We start from the raw sequence: 19,982 nt of genomic DNA on the forward strand, positions 1-19,982 counted from the left end.
GAGCAGTCTGTCTTACCCTCTATTTGAAATATGTTAGAAGACAAAAGTTATTTGTGGGGAGAGCCTAAACAGCTAAGACTTTCACTATCTGGAGTTTTCAGGAAACATGCTGTTCTGGATAGCTGAGTTTTCTTTATTGCTAGAGTTTAACCTATATTCTCATGAGTTTTCAAAATTCTACCTTTTGGGTAGATCTTTTCTAAAATGTGTATCATGCCACCTTGTCATCTTAACTAGGGTACACTCCACATAACTGAGTCTTTCCTTCAAGGCTTTCACTCTGCTGTGATATAGGAAGATCTCTAGGGTCTATAGTGGTGTGTCACGCTGTTTGACCCATCACAAAATCTTCTCCAAATCTTCCCTGGCATTAGTTTTGTCTTTTATAGCACTCTGGCCAGCAACTATTACTTCTCATTCTTGTTCCCACACCAGACTCTTGCAGCCCCCATTTCGCTCTTCATTCTTGCCTCCCCGTTTCATAGAATTTACTTCATATTAATTTACTAATTTTCCATAGCAGACCACCACCCTTCTTAGAATCCTTTTTATTTTTATTTTTTTAATTTTTCGTCACGCCACGCGGCTCGCTGGATCTTAATTCCCCGACCAGGGATTGAACCCAGGCCCACGGCAGTGAAAGTGCCGAGTCCTAACCACTGGACCACCAGGGAATTCCCTTAGAATCCTTTTTAAAACAAAAAGAGTCTAGGGTTCTGTTGTTACAAATTATGCTGAAAATCTCTTCATGTTTATTGACTATTTGGCTTTCTTTTTCTATATCATTTGCTCATTCTTCTATTGGGTTGTCTGTCTTTTTCTTTTTGATTAGGAAGGGTTTCTATATATTCCAGATACTAATCCTTTTTGGTTGTGTGCATTGCAAGTATCTTCTCCTAGCATTGTCATTTTGCTGGTGACATCTTTTGTCCTTTAGAAGCATTTCCATTTTCATGTAATTAAATATATTATTCTCTGCCTCTACGGTCCCACTAGAATCGAAGTTCTCTGGGATGAATAATTGTCTATCTTATCCTCTTCTTGTTCTCAGTGCCTGGCATCTAGTAGATTCTCAGTAAATATTTGTTAAATGAATGAATAAGTAAATTAATGGATAAAAAAAAGAGTCTAGGGTTTTATGAGATAAATTCACAGACGTTAGCTGTGTAGAGACTTTTGGGCTTATTTTAATTTTTACTTTTAAAAAATGTGTTCTTAGATAGGTGAGTTAGGCAGACAGCTGAGTTATTAAAATAAATTTAGCTTATTTAACCTAGAATCCTAATTCAGTTGCCCCATGACCCCTGACATTTTAATTAATAAGGTACAACACCTTTCATTCAAAAAATCTCAAAGGATTTCACCACGTGAACTTTGACCACACCCTGTGGTACAAAGATAAATTCTAACAACAGTTGTAGTGTAGTTCTTCAGCCATTCAGAAGCAGATACACAGAGCAGTCAGATGAGTTTCCTGAGTCCACCCAGTGAAACCTCTGGGGAGTAAGAAACATCTGATTTTTTCTCAGTCTCTCTATTCACCACATAACATTTCCTCTTCAGGTGCAAAGTAAAATTAAATAGCAAAGGTTATTTCTTTACTAAAGATAACTCCAGTTAGTGGACATGATGGTTAATTTAATTTAATTTAATTTAATTTTTACTATTTATTTTTTTAACATCTTTTCTTTTAAATTTTTATTTATTTTATTTTTTGCTGTGTTGGGTTTTTGTTGCTGCGTGTGGGCTTTTCTCTGGTTGCGGTGAGCAGGGGCTACTCTTCATTGTGGTGTGCAGGCTTCTCATTGCGGTGGCTTCTCTTGTTGCAGAGCATGGGCTCTTAGGCGCACGGGCTTCAGTAGTTGTGGCTCACAGGCTCTAGAGCGCAGGCTCGGTAGTTGTGGCGCACGGGCTTAGTTGCTCCTCGGAATGTGGGATCCTCCCGGACCAGGGCTCGAACCCGTGTCCCGTGCATTGGCAGGCGGATTCTTAACCACTGTGCCACCAGGGAAGCCCTATTTTTTTAACATCTTTATTGGAGTATAATCGCTTTACAATGGCATGTTAGTTTCTGCTGTATAACAAAATGAATCAGCTATACATAAACATATGTCCCCATATCTCCTCCCTCTTGCGTCTCCCTCCCAGATGGTTAATTTTAGATGTCAACTTGACTGGGTCATGAGGTGCCCAAATTATTTGGTCTAACGTTATTCTGGGTGTCTCTGGATGAGATTAACATTTGAACCAGTAGACTGAGCAAAGCAGATTGCCCTCCCTAATGTGGGTGGGCCCTGTCCAATCAGTTGAAGGCCTGAATAGAGCAAAAAGCCCAACCCTCCTCCCAGTAAGGGAGAATTCCTTCTACCTGACTGCTTTCAAATTGGAACATCAGCTTTTTCCTGCCTTCAAACTCGAACTGAAACATTGGCTCTTTCTGAGTCTTGAGCCTGCTGACCTTCAGACTAGAACTATACCATCAGCTCTCCTGGGTCTCCAACTTGCCCACTCGCCCTGCAGATCTTGTGACTTGTCAGCCTTCATAATTGCATGAGGTGTGAGCCAATTCTTTATAATAAGTGTCTCTCTCTCTCTCTCTCTCTCTCTATATATATACACACACACACACACACACACACACACACACACATATATATATCTCCTATTGACTCTGTTTCTCTGGAGAACCCTGACTAATGTAGTGGACATACTCTAATGTCAACTAATTAAAGGAAAAAATACTCCCAAAGACTTATCACTTCTCCAGCAGGAAAATCCCCTTTTGAAAGGCTTGGCTACGCAGAATTCATAAAGGATTGTGGATTTCTATTGACTAGCGAGAAATTAAATTTCAGTGTTGAAAAAATTCCAGTGCTGAGATAGTAAATTTCTGGAAGATAGGTGCTTTGCCAGTTTTGTTTTATAGTTCTAGTACACTGAACAGCACGGCAGAAAATTTTAATGTAATGACATTATTTGATGGTGATGTAAGAATGATGATACCAAATAAGCCTTTGGAAACTACTGTTGGCATGATGATGCAAACAAGGTAATATTGATGTAAGTCCACCCTAAGTGAAGATGCTTTCTTCTTGCTGATACTACAAAGAGGTGGGCTTCTACATTCAGCACTGACTGTGGGTCCAGCTTTTTATCTCTGCTCTGCGCTTCTACCCTACTCTCCTCTTCTACCCTCTCCAGATCCTTTCCAGCATCAGAGCTAAAAAAAAAACCTCTTCTACCTCTCAACTCCATCTCACCCTTGACGGGTCCTGTTTTCTTCCATCCAGTAAAGGAAGGAGGGTGGAGCTGTGCCTTCATTGGCAGCCAAACATCTTGGGTGCGTGCTTCAGGCTCCACCTCCCACACCAACCACCACCCAGTGTGGACTACACAGCTCTTACCCAGAAGCTGTTTTTCCGTCCTAGGAGCTGATCTCATTGTTCCTGGGTTGGGAGCCATCTACAAGGCGACACTTACCAATTGGGGAGTCTAGAGCAGTTTTGCGTTTGTGGCACTGGAGGAGTCATCTTGTCCCATTGTCTTTTGTCATAAAGACAGCATTAACAACCTCCTTTCGTCTTCTCTGAGCACGAACATGGCTGAAAACACGGAAGGGCCACTTGCATGTCACACGTGGATATAGTCTGTGAATTCACTAGTTCAGGAGCCTTGCTGTCATTTATGAAAACTTCCAGAGTTGTACGGCTCTGCTTCCTGTTCTTACAGACCAGCAGGACATTCTGGCTCAGTTGAGCCCCTGTCATGGGCTGCCACACAAACGTTGTCTGGTGCTGTCATTTCCTGGCAGTGAACAATATTCCCCATTGCCTCAGGATGCTCTCACAGTGTCCTTCTTGTGGCAGTTGAACCAGTCTTCAAAAAGCAAATGTATAGCTAGAGTCAATCTTTTGGAGAAGATGGGCAGAAACAAGGCCAGTGTGGTTTATTGGAAAGAACACCAAATACAGTTCTAAAAGCACAGCTACACTCTTTTGATAGTAGAGGAACTAGGCCCCCACCCACTCACCACTTAGTGTCACAACCCTACATGTGTCTTCCTGTCCCTTCCCTACCTAACACCATGAGGTGGGAAACGTGTTAGCGGTTGTCTCTATTTTATCATAACCACTGACCAGCCTGGCCACACAACACCGTCTACTGGACACCACCACACACTCTCAGCCATCCAGCCAGTCAGCTGTGTTTCTAGATTTTTTTCCACTGCTGTGCATTGTTTTCTTGGCCACAGCCCTAACTTTAGGTACATCAATTTCCTCATTATTTAAATGTATTCAGTAATGATAACCCAAGTTGAATCTGCATCCTTAGGAGAGAAAGCGTTCTATTAGTGCAAGCTATGTCTCTTCAGATGTATACTGGGAATAGTTAGACTTACTACCTTAGTAATTCATCAAATATCCAGCTAATATTGATTTAATGTCTACTTTGTGTGTGTCATAGTGCTAAGTGCTTATTGTGAAGATTTAACAACAGATTATATACTGCTCAGGAGATTTTTGTCTTTGAAAAGTTAATAATAGTTATTTCATATATTATATGACAAATGCCTTTTCAATACTTGGGATTTTTTTTTAACAATAGGAATTTAAATGCAACAAAGGGATAAAGAGTGAACAATTTCATTCAGACTTCAGGTTTTGGAAGGACTAGATATGTTAGTAATAAACAATGTGGACTTCCCTTATTAGAAAGATACATACTTAGTGAGACATTTACTGACTCCAGGGTCACCATGTCACCCTCTTTGCAAAACACTGGTCTCTAGCACCGCATCTTTGTTATTTTGTGTAATTTTTCTTTATTTCCTGGCACCCCCGTGGAGCCACTTTCTCATTTTTCCTCCTGTGTAAGTGAAATAAAGGCAACAGAGTCTGTAACTTCAGAGGCCTTGAAATTTTATTGTTGCTCATACCGCCAGTTAAAATTATTTCTGAATTTTCTGTTGCTTTCCCTTCAGCAGAGTTTCATTTGCCAAGTACCTGAGCGGCAGCGAATTCGATTCTGTGGGCGGATATATTTGTGTTTAACAGGCAAAGATATCTCCTAAGAACCCTCCTATCTTCACACTCGTCGCCTTTATATTTTTCAGGATTTTAGGAATACCATAATCTCAGCATATTAAATATGAAGGGGCTCCTTCGGATTCCCAGAGCCTTAAAGTTAGGCTATGCAAATGTGTGCGAGTGTGTTTCCATGGTGCGGAATGAAAGTTATGGCAGGGTTTTTCGAAGCAGCATTTCTATAAGCGTCACTCCTGCCACTGCCTTTCACAAGGGCCCACTTGCTGTGAAATATTTTGAAAACAGAGCTGAAGTGAAGCTAACGCAGAGCGCAAACAGGCGGAAGTACGAATAAACTGAGCGTGGCTGGCAGAAACCGAGAGGTTGGCAGTTTCCGCAAAGGAAGAGAATGCTTGGTAAACCAGGAGGAAAAAACCGCCCAGGGCTGTTGTTTAGAAACCTCCCGACCTCCGTTTCCCTTGCCCCTAGGGTTGGGGGAGCTCCCCAGAGCCGAGGAAGCAGCCCCCCAAAACCGCTTCCGGGACTGAAGCTTCCCTCCTCACGCCCCCAGGGAGCAGCGCCTTCTCAGGCCACGATTCCCTGCGACCCAAAAATAACTACATAGACTTGAGGAAAAGGGCCAAAGCCTGCGGCACAGTGAGGTGCTTAGTTACCGACTTATCGCTTACAGCCAGAACGCTCGAAACCTAACCCCTCGCTAGCCTTTTATAGAGAGTCCCTCGAGCCCCGCCCCAGCAACTTCTCCTAGCAACGCCTCGCCCGGGTGCTCCGCGGTCTTATCGGCCTCTGCCAGGCTCTTCCTGTTCCCCTCCCCCAGGCCGCAGGCTCGGGCGCCCCAAGTCACGTGACTATCCCCAGGGGAGGAACGGGACGAGCGGAAGATGTGAGGGGCGGGGCGCTGGAGGGCGAGCGTAACGTCATCAAGATACGCCGAGCTGGTTGTGGCGCTTAGCGCTTCTGGGAGTCTTGAGATTCGGCGACTGGGTGAAATGGCGGAGGCTGCGGCCCTGGTGTGGCTTCGGAGCCCCAGCTTCGGATGCAAGGCGGTGTGGTGTGCCTCCGCCCCGCGCTCCGTGCGCGATTTTATCCACCTACACTGCCAAGATCAGGTGAGGTTTGTGGTTCCTGGAAGGAATGGGAAAGCAGGACAGGGGCAGGATTACGTGCGGTGAGGGTCTGTCGGGGGCACGTCTATTCTTTGGGGTTCTCAGTTTTTGAGGCTGAGGGTTAGGGTTTTAAGGTGCTTCAAACTGATGCTGAGGCCTGCCTTTGCTTTTGTTTTGTGGTGGTTTTGTCTCACAGAAGGGAGAAAAACCCCTCCGCTCACGGGCGTTTAGTCCGGCCCTCAGTCTGGACTAACAGAATACACTTTGGTATTTATCCGTAAATGAGGCAGTTGGACCAGATGATTTTTAAGGCTCATTTCCTTACGTTCACTCTGTGCTTATATGACGTGCATTTTTTGTCCACTGATAACACAGCCCTCTTAGCTCCAACTTAGAGAAGTATGTCATATCCAAACCCAGGCCAAAGGATGGTTGGGAAGGAAATGGATTTGTCTGGTCACTGGTCGGGGCCAAGCGCTCACATAGGTCATGTCGAGGGCATGATTCTTAGGGCCTGTCATGTAGATGTTTTCACTAATCATTATGATGCTCTGATTTGCCCAGGCATATTTTTGAAAACCTATCATTGACTTCTAAAGTTACATGTGTGATTTACTTAATTATCAAGTAAGCAAGCTTTTACCAACTATAAGATATTAAACCTATTCAGTTATTTAAAGAATATGCTGGTCTCGCTGAATCTAATTTTAATTTTGACATTTGATCTCCTCTAAACCAAATCTTTACTTGGATTGGTTCCATGAAGAAGTAATGTCTGTTTGCAAATAATGTGGTTTTTCAGTTTCCCCATTTTTCTTCCTAGACTTCAGTCCAGTTTAAAAACTGTCAGAAATGTTTTTACCATCTGAATGGGGAAATATTTTCCAAAATAGTTGGATTTTAATATCTCTGAAAATAACTTTTATCTGATGACCAGTTTTCAAACTTACTGACAGTTGATCCAAAGTGAGACCAGAAAAAAATAAGATCTTAATTATGAGGAGTCTTGGAAAAAATAATTTAAAATAAGCAAGAAATATAAACGAATGGATTCATTCATATACTTAAGACACATGGCCATAACAAATATGAACAAAAACACAAAACTTATAAAAGGGCATTTGATGAGATACTGGAACGAATAAAAATAGCTCAAGTTCATGCTTATGCCTTTTAAAACAGAACTATTCTGACACATGATAAAGTTAGTGTTAGCTCTCCCTGAGAAAGTAAAAATCAGCCTGGCCCTTCAACAGGCTGGGATAACACACAGATAAAGCTAGCTGCAAAGTTAATAGGAAACAGTGTTTCTCCCAAGGACATGGTACAGTGATGAAATGTCATAATGACTTCCTTGAAAGTCTGCTTCTTTTTTAGTCTTTGTGAAACCTTACCTCAAAAATCATAGACTATAAGAATAAACTGCTGTTGGAAGTTATATCAGTAAGAAGCATCCCACTCTTGCCTTGAGAATCTAAGTCACTTTGATGTAGAGAAGCACTCTTGATTTCCCAGGTGCAGAGCTTCAGATTAGTGGTTTCTGGACACAACATTCCACATTTATCTTAACTTTGTAGTTTCCAAGGAAACAGGAGCCTGGATCTCCTTCACAGTCTAGACCTGATGTTGACCCTTATACACACAGCCCTGCTTTATTGTGAGCCTCTCAAAACATTGTTTCATTTAAATTTTACCTAAATTCCATCCGCCCCAAATCCTATAACTATATCTTTTTATTTGTTGGTGAGACACCTCATAATTCCTCTGGTGTGCAGTCCCTCTCTTGTTGTAGTGAGTCAAGAAATTTGAGTTGTTGAACTATATGTTGTCTCTGGTGGCCTTCGGCTGATTGGCCTAAGACACACATAATACTTTGTGCTTGAAATGCTTTATAATGGTTAAAAACAGTTAAACTGATTCTAAATTTTCTTTGTTATTTTGTTGTACTAGTGATTATTAACTGACAAGAATCTTTAACAAGTAGAAAATGCAGTTTTGTTAATCAGTTGTCTCGTTAAATAAGCAGTTCTGTTTGGAAATGAAGTATGATGCATGATGTATAATCTTTCAGCCTTCATGTTAAAGTCTTTTAAAGTTATTTAGGATTTTAGAAATACCATACCCATTGGATATATAAGATATTAAAAGAAACTAAAATAACTTTTAATTTATAAACATTAAACATATAGTAGGTATATTACATGTCTCATTTAATTTTTACAACTCTTTAAAGTGGACAGTATTTTATAGGCAAGAATAGTCCTTCATGTTAATCACATCATTGCATATAGCCTGAGCTCCCTTGCTCCTCTCTCCTGATATCATGTTTGCCTGGGAAAACTCCAGTCAATTTAAATCCAACTCTCCACCTATTCTCCCTGGCATCTGGGCAGTGACTGTGGTAGGGGAACTAATCACGCAAACCAGTCTCACTACAAATTCACAAACACCAACCTTAGTGGTGCTTGGCAATTCTACTGTATTTCTCTAATCCAGAGCATGCTTCCACTGGGTTGCAGGACTGCTGAGAATATTGATCTAAGTAGTCCTTGGGCAGCTGGACAGAACCCAGGATCTCAACACATCTTTAGTAGCTTTGCTCATTTTCCCTAGAGTGTCATCCAGATATTATTTGTGTATACCATGGTGTGAAAAGGGTTGAGAGGCACTGCTCAGTTCATCACTCTTTCACTCTCCTAGATTACTTTTTCACATCTTCTCTCTTTAAATCTCCAAGACTTCTTCCATCCCAAGGACCATACTTTGTACTCAAGCGGTAAGGAGAGAATTTCTGCATCGTCACACCAGTGCCTCTGGTAGGTACCCGCTGTATATTCAGCCTTCTTGTCTGTTACTGTGGATGAACGGTCATTATTTTACAAATAATTTGCAATTATCTTCTACTTTGTACAGTAACCCCTCCCCCTCACCTACTGAAAGACTTATTTTGGCATTAGTTCTTTCTCCCCTGTATTTTCCAGTGTTTTCCCTTTTTACAGCATCATTCCTACCAGTGCACAAACGTGAGCCCACATCCCTTCTAGCTATCACCTTATTTTCTCTGATTTTCTTTAAAAAAAATATTCTTGAACATAAAACTTTTCTCCTTTAGAACCCACTCTAGTTAGGCTTTTTTGTTCCCATCACTCCAATAGAACAGCTCTTTGTCTTACTGGTCAATATCTTCTATGTTGCCATATCCAGTGATCAGTTTGCAGTTTTCATCTTGCTTTGTCTGTCAGTGCCAGTTTGCACAGTTGACCATTCCCCGCCGGAGTACACTTTTCTCACTTGTCCAGATATCACTCTCAGTTCTCTTCCACCTCACTGGCCTCTCCTTTCCAGTCTCTTTTGCAGCTTCCTCCTCATCACCCTGAACTCTAATCTTGGAGGGGCCCCTCCCTCATCCCAGTGATTTCATCCATACTCCTGGCTTTAACTACCATCAGTATGCTGACAACTTTCAAATGTAAATCCCCAGTGCAGACTTCTTCCCCAAACTCCAGCCTTGTATAGCCACCAGTCTACTCGGCATCTCCATCTGGCTGTGCAGTAAACATCTCAAAGTAAAATATCTGAGATGAGACTAATTTTCTCCCTCAAACTTCCTTTTCCCTCTTAATGAATGACAACTCCGTTTTCCCATTTATCAAACCAGATTTTTGGAATCATCTCTAATTCTTCTATTGATCTCACTCCCTTTACCCAGAGCATTAGCAAATCCTGGTGCCTTTACCTTCAGAGTATCCTCAGAATCTCACATTTCTCATCATCTCTGCCACTACTGCCCTGGTACAAATAGCCTTCATTTCTCACCTGGATTATCACAATAGCTTCTCAATGATCTCTCTGCTTCTATAATCTTACTTTCAATTTAACAGCTAGAGTGATACTTTAAGAGCATGACTCAGATCTCACTTTGTTCAAAACTCTACAATAGTTTTATTCAGAGTAACATCCAGAGTCCTTACAATGGTTTTGAAGGCCTTATCACTCCCCTTTTGTGTACTTCATTCTAGCCTCATTGGCTGTGTTGTTGTTCCTTGAATGCTCGAAGTTCATTCCTGTTGCGTTTTCTCTTGTCTCTGTCTAGAATGCTGTTGCCCCAGATAGCCACATGGCTCATTCTCTCACTTTCTTTAATTCTCTGCTCAAATGTCACTTGATGAGAGAGGCTCTCCTTGACTGTGTATATTAAATAGATTACCACCACACCCATCCGCATATCTTATCCCGTTTACCCTGCATATCACTACTTGACATAATATATAATTTGTTCATTATTTGTCTTCCCCCACTAGAATGTAAGCTTCATGAGGCAGGATCTGTATTCACTGTAGTATTCATGGTAGTATTCCAACACTTGAAAAGTACCTGGCAAATAGTAGGTACTTAATATTTGCTGAATGAATGAATGGGTCCCATTGAAATAGCTGTATGATGTGGTTCAGAATGAATGTTCATAGTTTCCATTTCAGGAAGATGCCGGCAATGCATTTTTCCTTTCTATTCCTATTTAGGTCTCTCTTTTCTTCATGTTGCAGATTTAATTGTCAACCTCCTAAGTTCCATATAACTTTGGAGAATACTACTCTCTTGTCTCATTTTATGGCATTAGAAACTTGTTTAGAAAGACTTACAGTTTTTATATTTTCTTTTCATCATTTGATCTGAGAATTTTTTTGAAATACATAGAGTGGGTTTGGGGGAGTGTACTTGGGCTTCTGCAGTGATTGGCTGGAACTCAGGGGGATGCTGGCAGAAGAGATGAGGCACCAGCTGCCAGCTGGTCCTAAAGCTGTTAAAGCTTATGTAGGTAGTATATTAAAAATCATACTTTTGTCTCCTCCTCTCCCCTCTTCTTATCCCTATCTACACTTTTCAAGATGTCACTTTTAAACTTGGGGCCACTCAGTGTTCAACTTGATGCTACCTGTTTTAAAAAGTCAGAGGAAATGGGACCTTCAGAGTTACTAGATCTGAGCCCTGAATAGTCTTCTACCTTGACCCCTATTTCCTATTAGAGAAGGAGAAAGAGTAGGTTTTTTGTTTCTGTTTTTGTTTTTGTTTTTAACATTTATTTATTTATTTGGCTGTGCCTGTCTTAGTTGCAGCACGTGGGATCTTCATTGCCGCGTGCGGGCTCTTGCAGCATTCGGGATCTTTTTTTTAAGTTGCATCATGCAGTATCTTTAGTTGTGGCATGCGAACTCTTAGTTGTGGCGTGTGGGATCTAGTTCCCTGACCAGGGATCGAACTCGGGCCCCCTGCACTGGGAGTGTGGAGTCTTAGCCACTGGACCACCAGGGAAGTCCCGAGAGCAGTTTTTTTTTTTTTTTTTTTTTTAATTTTTTAGCTACTTTTTATTTTTATTTATTTATTTATTTTTGGCTGTGCTGGGTCTTCGGTTCGTGCAAGGGCTTTCTCTAGTTGCGGCAAGTGGGGGCCACTCTTCGTCGCGGTGCGGGGACCGCTCTTCATCGCGGTGCGCGGGCCTTTCACTATCGCGGCCCCTCCCGTTGCGGGGCACAGGCTCCAGACGCGCAGGCTCAGTAGTTGTGGCTCACGGGCCCAGCCGCTCCGCGGCACGTGGGATCCTCCCAGACCAGGGCTCGAACCCGTGTCCCCCGCATTAGCAGGCAGATTCTCAACCACTGCGCCACCAGGGAAGCCCCCGAGAGCAGTTTTAATTTTCACCCAAAAGGCAGAAAGTTCTTCTGTATATCATGATTAAGTATTAGGAAGAAATCGTACCTAGAATACATCATATAAAATGAGTTTTTTCTTTTAGTAGTTTCCATTTTTGCAATTCAACAAATATTAATTGAACACATACTATCTCCTTGTAACTGGAGTAATAAAAAGATAAGCTAGGTCTCTTCCTGCAAGAAACTTGTATTGTCTCATAAACAGTATTGAAAGAACCCCAAACTTGTCTCTAGGATGTTCCAGTGGAATGCTACTTTGTGAAATGCAATGGATCACTCGTTAATACCAGTGACACAGTGCAGCATGGAGCTGTTTATAGTTTGGAACCCAGACTTCGTGGTGGAAAAGGAGGTAGGACATGAATGTTGATGGCTTAGTTGTGACACATCTGCGTTCTGTAGCCATATGTATTAAATTAACAAACTCCTTGGTGTCTGTAATGTACCATACTCGATTTGCCTTGTGAAATCCTTTGTTTGCTCATCTAATTTTGCATATTTTCTCTCTTATTCTTTCTGAGGTAGATACCGTATGATAAAATTCCCACCTTCTCCAGCTGGGTCGCTCTTAGGCACCCTAGGCTCTCAAACTCTAGGGAGGATTAGATGAAGAGAGGTGATTGTTATTCTGTCCAGTTTGCAGATGAGTGTCAGAACAATCAAATCTCCTTGTGCTTTTCTCAAGATTTTTGCCTAGTTATTATAGTTCCAAGGGAGGTCTAAAGTCACTTTATGAAATACAGCGGTTTACAGATTGAGGTAGATTAAGGTCCTGGTTGTAGTAACTCATCTTAGAAGAGAAAAAAGAAACTAAAAGAGCAAAAACTGAATATGAACAGTTCTTGGTATTTCTCCTGATGCACTAACATATAATCCTTAGGCTTTCTCAAAATCTGTGGTGATTCGGTTTGGTTTTCAAAGAGCTAACATTTCAGATTATAATCATCCTGCTGTTTGAAATTGTGTCAATAAGAATGAAGCTGCTTGTATCAGCCAGTGACAGATTAAAATTGCCTCCTTGCAAAATCTCACCATATAATTTTTAAAATTCTTAATCGTGGAATCTTGGGATTTCTGGCACTGGGTAAAGCCCTTTAAAATAGCCCAGTGGTGCAGGTATTGATACAATATTGCAGAAGTATAAGAGGAAATGTAAAAAGCATGAGATTGAATCAGATTTATCAGTACTCTTACCTTTGCTACCTGGGTTAGAATCTTGATGTACATTTCCTTTAAAACTGAAAAGAAAGTAGAGATCACCTGTAGTCTTGTGATATAATACTATTTTCACAAATTTGGCTTTTGTCCATCCTTGAACACTTTTTTAACCTGCTTTCTCCAAACATATTTGCTCAGGTTTTGGCTCTATGCTCCGAGCACTTGGTGCTCAGATTGAGAAGACAACCAATCGAGAAGCTTGCCGGGATCTCAGTGGAAGGAGACTGCGAGATGTCAATCACGAAAAAGCGTAAGATGCCCATCTGTTTTTATTTTTTTTTAAGAAACATACTTTTCTATCATTAGTGATTGTACACATGCCATGCATATCAGAAATGTAAACTTGAAATACTTATGCTCTAATTTGTTGTTATCAGATTTAACTTTTTCTGTAATTTAATAGTTATCTTTGGCTTTTAGTCAAGCCCATAACAGTATGCTAGTAGTAAGCATGGCACACCTTTCTGAGGGAATATCACAGTATGAACAAGAGTGCATTAATTTGTCTGGGTGGGGTGTTTTATATATAAAAATACATGTGCATAATATAGCCATTCACTTACATCTCTTCTCTCCCATCCCCAGAATGGCTGAATGGGTAAAACAACAAGCCGAGCGAGAAGCTGAAAAGGAGCAAAAGCGCCTGGAACGATTGCAGCGGAAGCTTGCAGAACCCAGGCACTGCTTCACCAGCCCCGACTACCAGCAGCAGTGCCATGAGATGGCCGAGCGTCTGGAGGATTCCGTCCTCCGAGGTGAGAATGAGGATTCCGTAGTGCCATCAGCAGGCGTCCCTGAAGCCAGCTGTTCCACACAGAGGGCAGTTCTTAAGCCTTTTTGGGTTACAGACTTCTGAGAAACTGATGAAGCTGTGGAATTCCTCCCCTCAGTAATGAATACAGTATATCTTACAACCCAGGGAAAAAACCCATACACTCACACAACATTTGACATACTTGACCCCTGAACTCTGTGGGCTCATGGGCCCCAGGTAAGAATACTTTTTGTGCTTCGTGGGAATAAGCTAAGTCTTCAGGAGGTGCCTAGACCCCAACATTTTGCTTCCAGTTTTAGGTCCCTTTTTTAAAAAACGGTTTTTAATGAGAATGATTTTCATTAACTTTTATGTTTTTAGCATCCAAAGCATTATGCTAGGGCTATTGTGCATTCAATTGAATAAGGAGTCTTTTCTATCAAAAGGGTTATGGCATAACAGGGGAAAGACAGTTGTATGCAAATAACAAGCACAAGGAGATGAATCGTTAGGTTTGAGGAGAGATAGGTATGAATCTGTCAGCCTCAAAATTACAAATTGGACATGGTGCTTTAACAATGCGGTTCAAGAGCCGGAATGCTTATCTTAAATCTGTGTAAATCTGAGATGAGTCTCATTTTAACTGGATTAAATTTTGGTATGTTAAGAAATTTAAACCTAGAGCTTTAGGTTGCAGCTGTTTTGCAATCCAGATTATTTATAAATTCTTTAATTGAACCTAGTCCTGGTAGTAGAAGCTGAGTTGTTAACATGTCTGGTTAGGCATGCAGGCTGCCTCCAGCAAGACGGTATCGGCAGGAATCCGTGAGGGTCGGAAACGGCCTGACCCATCAGAGGCAGACGGAGCAGCCCGCGCAGAGAAAAAGAGATGCTTTTGGTGAGTGTGCTCATTTTCATTTCAAACAGATCTTTGAGGACTGAGGAAAAAATTATTTTTTTTCCTTCTGTTTACCCCTCTGGAATATCTTGTTCTGAAACTTACCTACTCTATTTTTTTCTTATCTACCTGGAATAAACATACTACTATTAAGTAAAGTCTGATGGAAGCTCAGAAATTTTCCAGAGTGCTTCAGTTCAGGTTTCAGTGATTCTCACATTGTACACATTAGTAATGGTTTCTGCCATAAGTGCCATTCATAGAATCTAAAGGATAATTTTTTTCCTTACAGTAGAAAATCACATATTTATACTTGAATTACTGTTAGGTGTTGAAAGAGTTAACTTTCAAAAATTCCAGGTGGAAGCCATGGCTTTACTTTCCAGGTTGTTCTCTTTTCTCTGTGGTTTTTCGTAGTCGTCACTGAGGTCTTTGGTCACTTTGCCAGACCTCTCTTCACCACTTTTGCACTTGCAGGTGAAAAGCACAACAGTACTTTTTCTTACCCATTCTTCTTACAGTTCTCCCACCCTTCCCAGTTGGTCCTCTGGTTACCAGCTCAGTTCCCTTGGGCCGAGTTCTAGAATATGATAAGTGCAAATGGATCTTGGTTTCCTTGTTGGCCTCCCCTTTGGGGATAGAAAAATAATTATTAACTAAACACCATGTAACTCTTGTGAGTCCAGCATAGAATTTTTTGTGTTCTTTCTGAAATGTGAATTAAATGTTCCTGAGAGAAAAGATAGTAGTATTTCCTGTGGGTTTCTCTTTTTTAAGCCAGGTTTATTGTGGTATAATTTATATATGGTAAAATTCACCCTTTTTGAACAGTTCTACAAAAAATTTTATAATATACAGTCATGTAACTATCACCAAAATCAAACTATGGAATATTTTCATCACCCTAAGAAGTTCCCACGCGTCCCTTTGCAGTTAATTTTCTTCCTCCACCTCCATTCCTGGCAACCCCTGATCACTGGTGTGATGTTTGTTCATATGGTTTTGTCTTTTCCAGAATGTCATCATGTCTGCTGCTTTCACTTACAATAATGCTTTCGAGATCCACAGATGGTATTATATGTATCAGTAGTTCGTTCCTTTCTTTTTTATTTATTTATTTATTTATTTATTTATTTATTTATTTATTTATTTATTTATTCATTCATGGCTGTGTTAGGTCTTCGTTTTTGTGCGAGGGCTTTCTCTAGTTGCGGCAAGTGGGGGCCACTCTTCATCGCGGTGCGCGGGCCTCTCACTATCGCGGCCTCTCTTGTTGCGGAGCACAGGCTCCAGACGCGCAGGCTCAGTAATTGTGGCTCACGGGCCTAGTTGCTCCGCGGCATGTGGGATCTTCCCAGACCAGGGCTCGAACCCGTGTCCCCTGCATTGACAGGCAGATTCTCAACCACTGCGCCACCAGGGAAGCCCAGTTCGTTCCTTTCTATTGCCAAGTATTGTTGCCTGGTGTGGCTGTACCACAATTTGTTTATCATCCATTCTCTAGTTGTTAGAGGTTTGGGTAGTTTCCAGTTTTGGGCAATTATGAATAAAACAGGATTTTCTTTCTTTTTTTTTTGGCCGTGCCATGTGGCATGTGGGATCTTAGCTCCTTGATCAAGGATCGAACCTGTGCCCCCTGCAGTGGAAACTCGGAGCCCTAACCACTGGACCGCCAGGGAATTCCCAGGATTTTCTTTTAACTGTTTATTATTTTATCTAATTTCCAACAGTTAAAATTCATACAGTATTGGGGGAAAAAAGTTTTAAGCAAAACCAGTTTGTTTTAAGAGAGTCACAGCTTTTAAAAAGAGATCCTGTTGGATCTTTGGCATGTTGCTTCCAGTCTCACTGAAGTTTTTTCTCCTTTTATACCTCTGGAATATCTTGTTCTGAAACTCACCTACTCTCCATCTCAAGCTAGCCGATACCTTTATTCAGAGTCTGTTTCCTGGACAAACTGCAACTCTTTTTTTTTTTTTTTTTTTTTTTTAAGTAGAAGCTGTAAGTGGTGTTAAACCTTTTTGTTGCTTCTAATAGGTTGGGCATGGAAGGACTAGAGACTGCAGAAGGGTCTGGCTCTGAGAGCTCCGATAATGACAGTGCAGAAGCACCTAGTACTTCAGGAGTGAGCTTTCACGTTCCCCAAAACGGCAGTGATGGTGTTGAGATGGCAGCCGAATTTCCTAGTAGCTCTCAGCAGGCAAGAGTATTGAGTGCAGACTCTAGATCACGAGAAAAACTACAGACCCCTGTGACGGACTCTGGGAATGATATTTCAGAAGACTTGTATGCTGAGCTGGGAGAGGCATCTACCCAGGAGTACATGGAAAGGAAGATGGCTATAGAAACAGAGAAAACCCAGGAGAAAAATGAGGCAGAGAGTAAAGAACCCTTAGAAAAGGAAGCAGCTGGAGTTGGACTGTATAAGGAGCAGGAGACCAAAGAAATGACTGATGGGGAAAGAGCTGCCAAGGGAGCACCTGGAGAAGATAGGGAAAACATACCTGTTGCCAAGCTGGAGGAAAGCCAGTCAGGAAACACAGTAAGTAAATTTGGAGGGTTGATGTCTAAAGCCAAATCAGTTTAATCTCTGTAGTAAGTCATTAAAATGAAAAGATGTGCTTTTCCCCATCAGCTGCTTAGTGGAAAGGCTTGTTTAATAATCAGAAGTACAGATGATGGTGAAACTTGCCATGTCCCCCCAAAAAATCCTTAGTTTTTATTTTTTTTTAAAGCTCTGGAATTGGTACTATTTTGCCACTAGGTGGTGTCCTTGGTTCCGTGTTTCATCAATTCTAAGATGCACGTTTTTCACGTTTTAATACCTCTGAATTTGGATATATATCACGGTATAGTTTAATTGGTATTGTTATTCTTTCTTAATAACGCATGCACTAATAAGGCATATTATGATAGATGGCATTTTTAGCTTTGATAAAATTTACTTATTTTCCTATCACTAAATTTCTAGTTACTTAGTTTTTCTTTCTCATGTGAGTTACTGTTTGAACACAGTTGTCAGTTGGATGTGAAGATCTTTCCTGTAGAAGAGGAGCAGCCCCTTTTTAATTTATCATTAAATCTTAAGCCCCACACTCAACATTTTAAAAATTTATTTTCATTGTGCATGCTTTTCCTTAAATAGTTATTTGCCGCCTTTAGTGGACTTAACTTCCAGCAAAAATCTTTAATGTTTACTCTTCAGTCTAATGATTTGCCTTTTAGGATAGATGAAACCTGAACTACTTGGCTTCTTTGGTAAACACAAAGCTTATCATTATTTATTTAACCAGCACCTTCCCTACTTGTGCTGGTTAAACAAGCAAAAATGCACGTATTGCCCTTTCTAGGGAAGATAGTGACATTTTTTATGCTAAGGGCTTTAAATTGACCCTTACACCACCTCTGGAGTTATAAGCATGTAGCTTTTATGTTACTCATATATGCTAGGAGTTTATCCTAACCAAAGTCTTGGAAAAATGAAGAAAGGAAAATAGAATAAAACCTGATTTGACTTTCAGTCTTTGAGCTTTTAACTGTGGAAATTTTGTTCTTGATGTAGTTGTAGCTGTTGTATTCATAATAATCATGTACAACCATGTGTGATTCTCCAAAGACACATAAGTGGTGGTTTAGGATTTGGCCATATGTAAAGAAGCCAAGATTCACTCCAGATATCTTAACAAAATGGGCTTTTTTTTAAAAAAAATAAAGATCACCTAGAAAGATAGTTTGTCCCTAGAGCTCTTCAATATTTTTAAAAAACAACTTACTGTGAGAGCAAATTACTGACCTTTGAATATGTTTTTTAAAAAAAACCCCTAGGTGGTGAATGTTTTCATTCTTTGCAGAGCACCCGTCATTAGAAGTATTTAATTTAAAAAAAAAAAAGTATTTAATTTTGTCTTAAAGTCTATAAAGGTACTTGGTGGATAGAACAGTTGCAAGTCTTTTGAACAGCATTTAAATTTGTCAAGTTATATAAGTGAGAACTTTGATAATCACAGTTATTTGATTAAAATGGAAAGCTTAGGATTATGGGGTTAGTAGATTCACAGGCATAGGAATCTCATTAAAATGAGGCTTTATAGGGTGCTTTTCTCTGGTCATAGTATGGGGGTAGGTGAGGTACATTTTGCTGTTTGAATTTTTACTGGAAAAATCAAAAAAGAAAAGTAATATTAATCTGTTCAAGAATTCTGTAACTTGTTACTCTTCTGAATACTTGTTTCTAAGTATATAGATAAAAAATTAATATTTATTAATTATATGTATTGACAATGTGTAGAGAATAACATGATTATTAAAATTCAGTAGTAAGATATGGCATAGTAAATGAAAATTTCTTGAAAAACAGAAGGTCGATGACAATTGAAGAAAGTTTTGTTCAGAGGAATGGACGTATTTAAGATTTTTCTTTCTTTTTCTTCTCAGAATATCGGTCAGGAAACTGTAGATTTACTGGCATTCAGCTCTGTTGCAGAAGTGGAGTTGCTGGGTTTGGAGAAGCTCAAGTGTGAACTCACGGCCCGGGGACTGAAGTGCGGGGGCACTCTCCAGGAGCGGGCGGCGAGGCTCTTCTCTGTCAGAGGACTGGCAAAGGAGCAGATAGATCCAGCTTTATTTGCCAAGCCTTCGAAAGGGAAGAAGAAGTGAATTTCATCGGAGCTGATTTCCTGCTTCTTTATAGGCTAGCACTTACAACCTGTATAATGTTGACTCTTGGACATTATTCTTGTTGCTATTAAAGGTGACTTTTTAATAACCAAATTCTAACTGTCCTCTTTTTCATTATTAGATTTATAGAATTAATTTGTGAAACCCTCTGGGCTTGAAGTTTTTTTTGTGGGAAGGTTTCTTATAACTTATTTCTTTAATAAATATAGGGCTATTCAGAGTTTGGGTTTCATCTTGTGTCGTTTAGGTAAATTATAATTTCAAAGAATTTATCCATTTGACCCCAGTTGTCAGATTTGTGGACATAAAGTTATTCATAATAGTCCTTTCTGTCCTTTTAACATCTTGTAGGAGCTGTAGTGGTAACTTCTTTTTCATTCTGATACTGGTAATTTCTGTTTTCTCCTTCTTGATCAATCTAGCTAGGAGTTTATTGTTTTGTTGATCTGTTTTCAAAGAGCCAACTTTTGGCTTTGTTGATTTTTAATTGTTTTTAATTTCATTGATTTCTGCTCTTTATCATTTCCTTTCTTCTACTTAGGTTGGGTTTACTTTGCTCTTTTTTCTTTATCTTCT

At 40.4% G+C, this 19,982-nt stretch overlaps 1 protein-coding gene and 1 non-coding gene across 3 annotated transcripts; one reads left to right on the top strand and one right to left on the bottom strand.

Moving 5' to 3' along the window:
* Positions 1-601: 601 nt before the first annotated feature.
* On the bottom strand, positions 602-674 carry TRNAE-UUC. The gene has a single exon. It is a non-coding gene; the product is annotated as a tRNA-Glu (tRNA).
* A 5,290-nt stretch (positions 675-5,964) lies between these two features.
* On the top strand, positions 5,965-19,631 carry SDE2 (SDE2 telomere maintenance homolog). Of its 2 annotated transcripts, XM_036828879.1 has the most exons (8): positions 6,040-6,154; positions 8,889-8,967; positions 12,094-12,211; positions 13,216-13,327; positions 13,663-13,832; positions 14,615-14,729; positions 16,767-17,271; positions 19,164-19,499. In XM_036828879.1, the coding sequence occupies exons 4-8, from the start codon at positions 13,227-13,229 to the stop codon at positions 19,383-19,385; spliced, it is 1,113 nt and encodes a 370-aa protein (XP_036684774.1). In that variant the 5' UTR covers positions 6,040-6,154; positions 8,889-8,967; positions 12,094-12,211; positions 13,216-13,226; the 3' UTR covers positions 19,386-19,499. The 2 variants fall into 2 exon arrangements, with proteins under 2 accessions (XP_036684766.1, XP_036684774.1); XM_036828871.1 differs by lacking the exon at positions 8,889-8,967 and having other exon boundaries at positions 5,965-6,154; positions 19,164-19,631.
* Positions 19,632-19,982: the final 351 nt, after the last annotated feature.

Source organism: Balaenoptera musculus, chromosome 1, assembly GCF_009873245.2.
Source record: "Balaenoptera musculus isolate JJ_BM4_2016_0621 chromosome 1, mBalMus1.pri.v3, whole genome shotgun sequence".
Classification (NCBI taxonomy): Eukaryota; Metazoa; Chordata; class Mammalia; order Artiodactyla; family Balaenopteridae; genus Balaenoptera; species Balaenoptera musculus.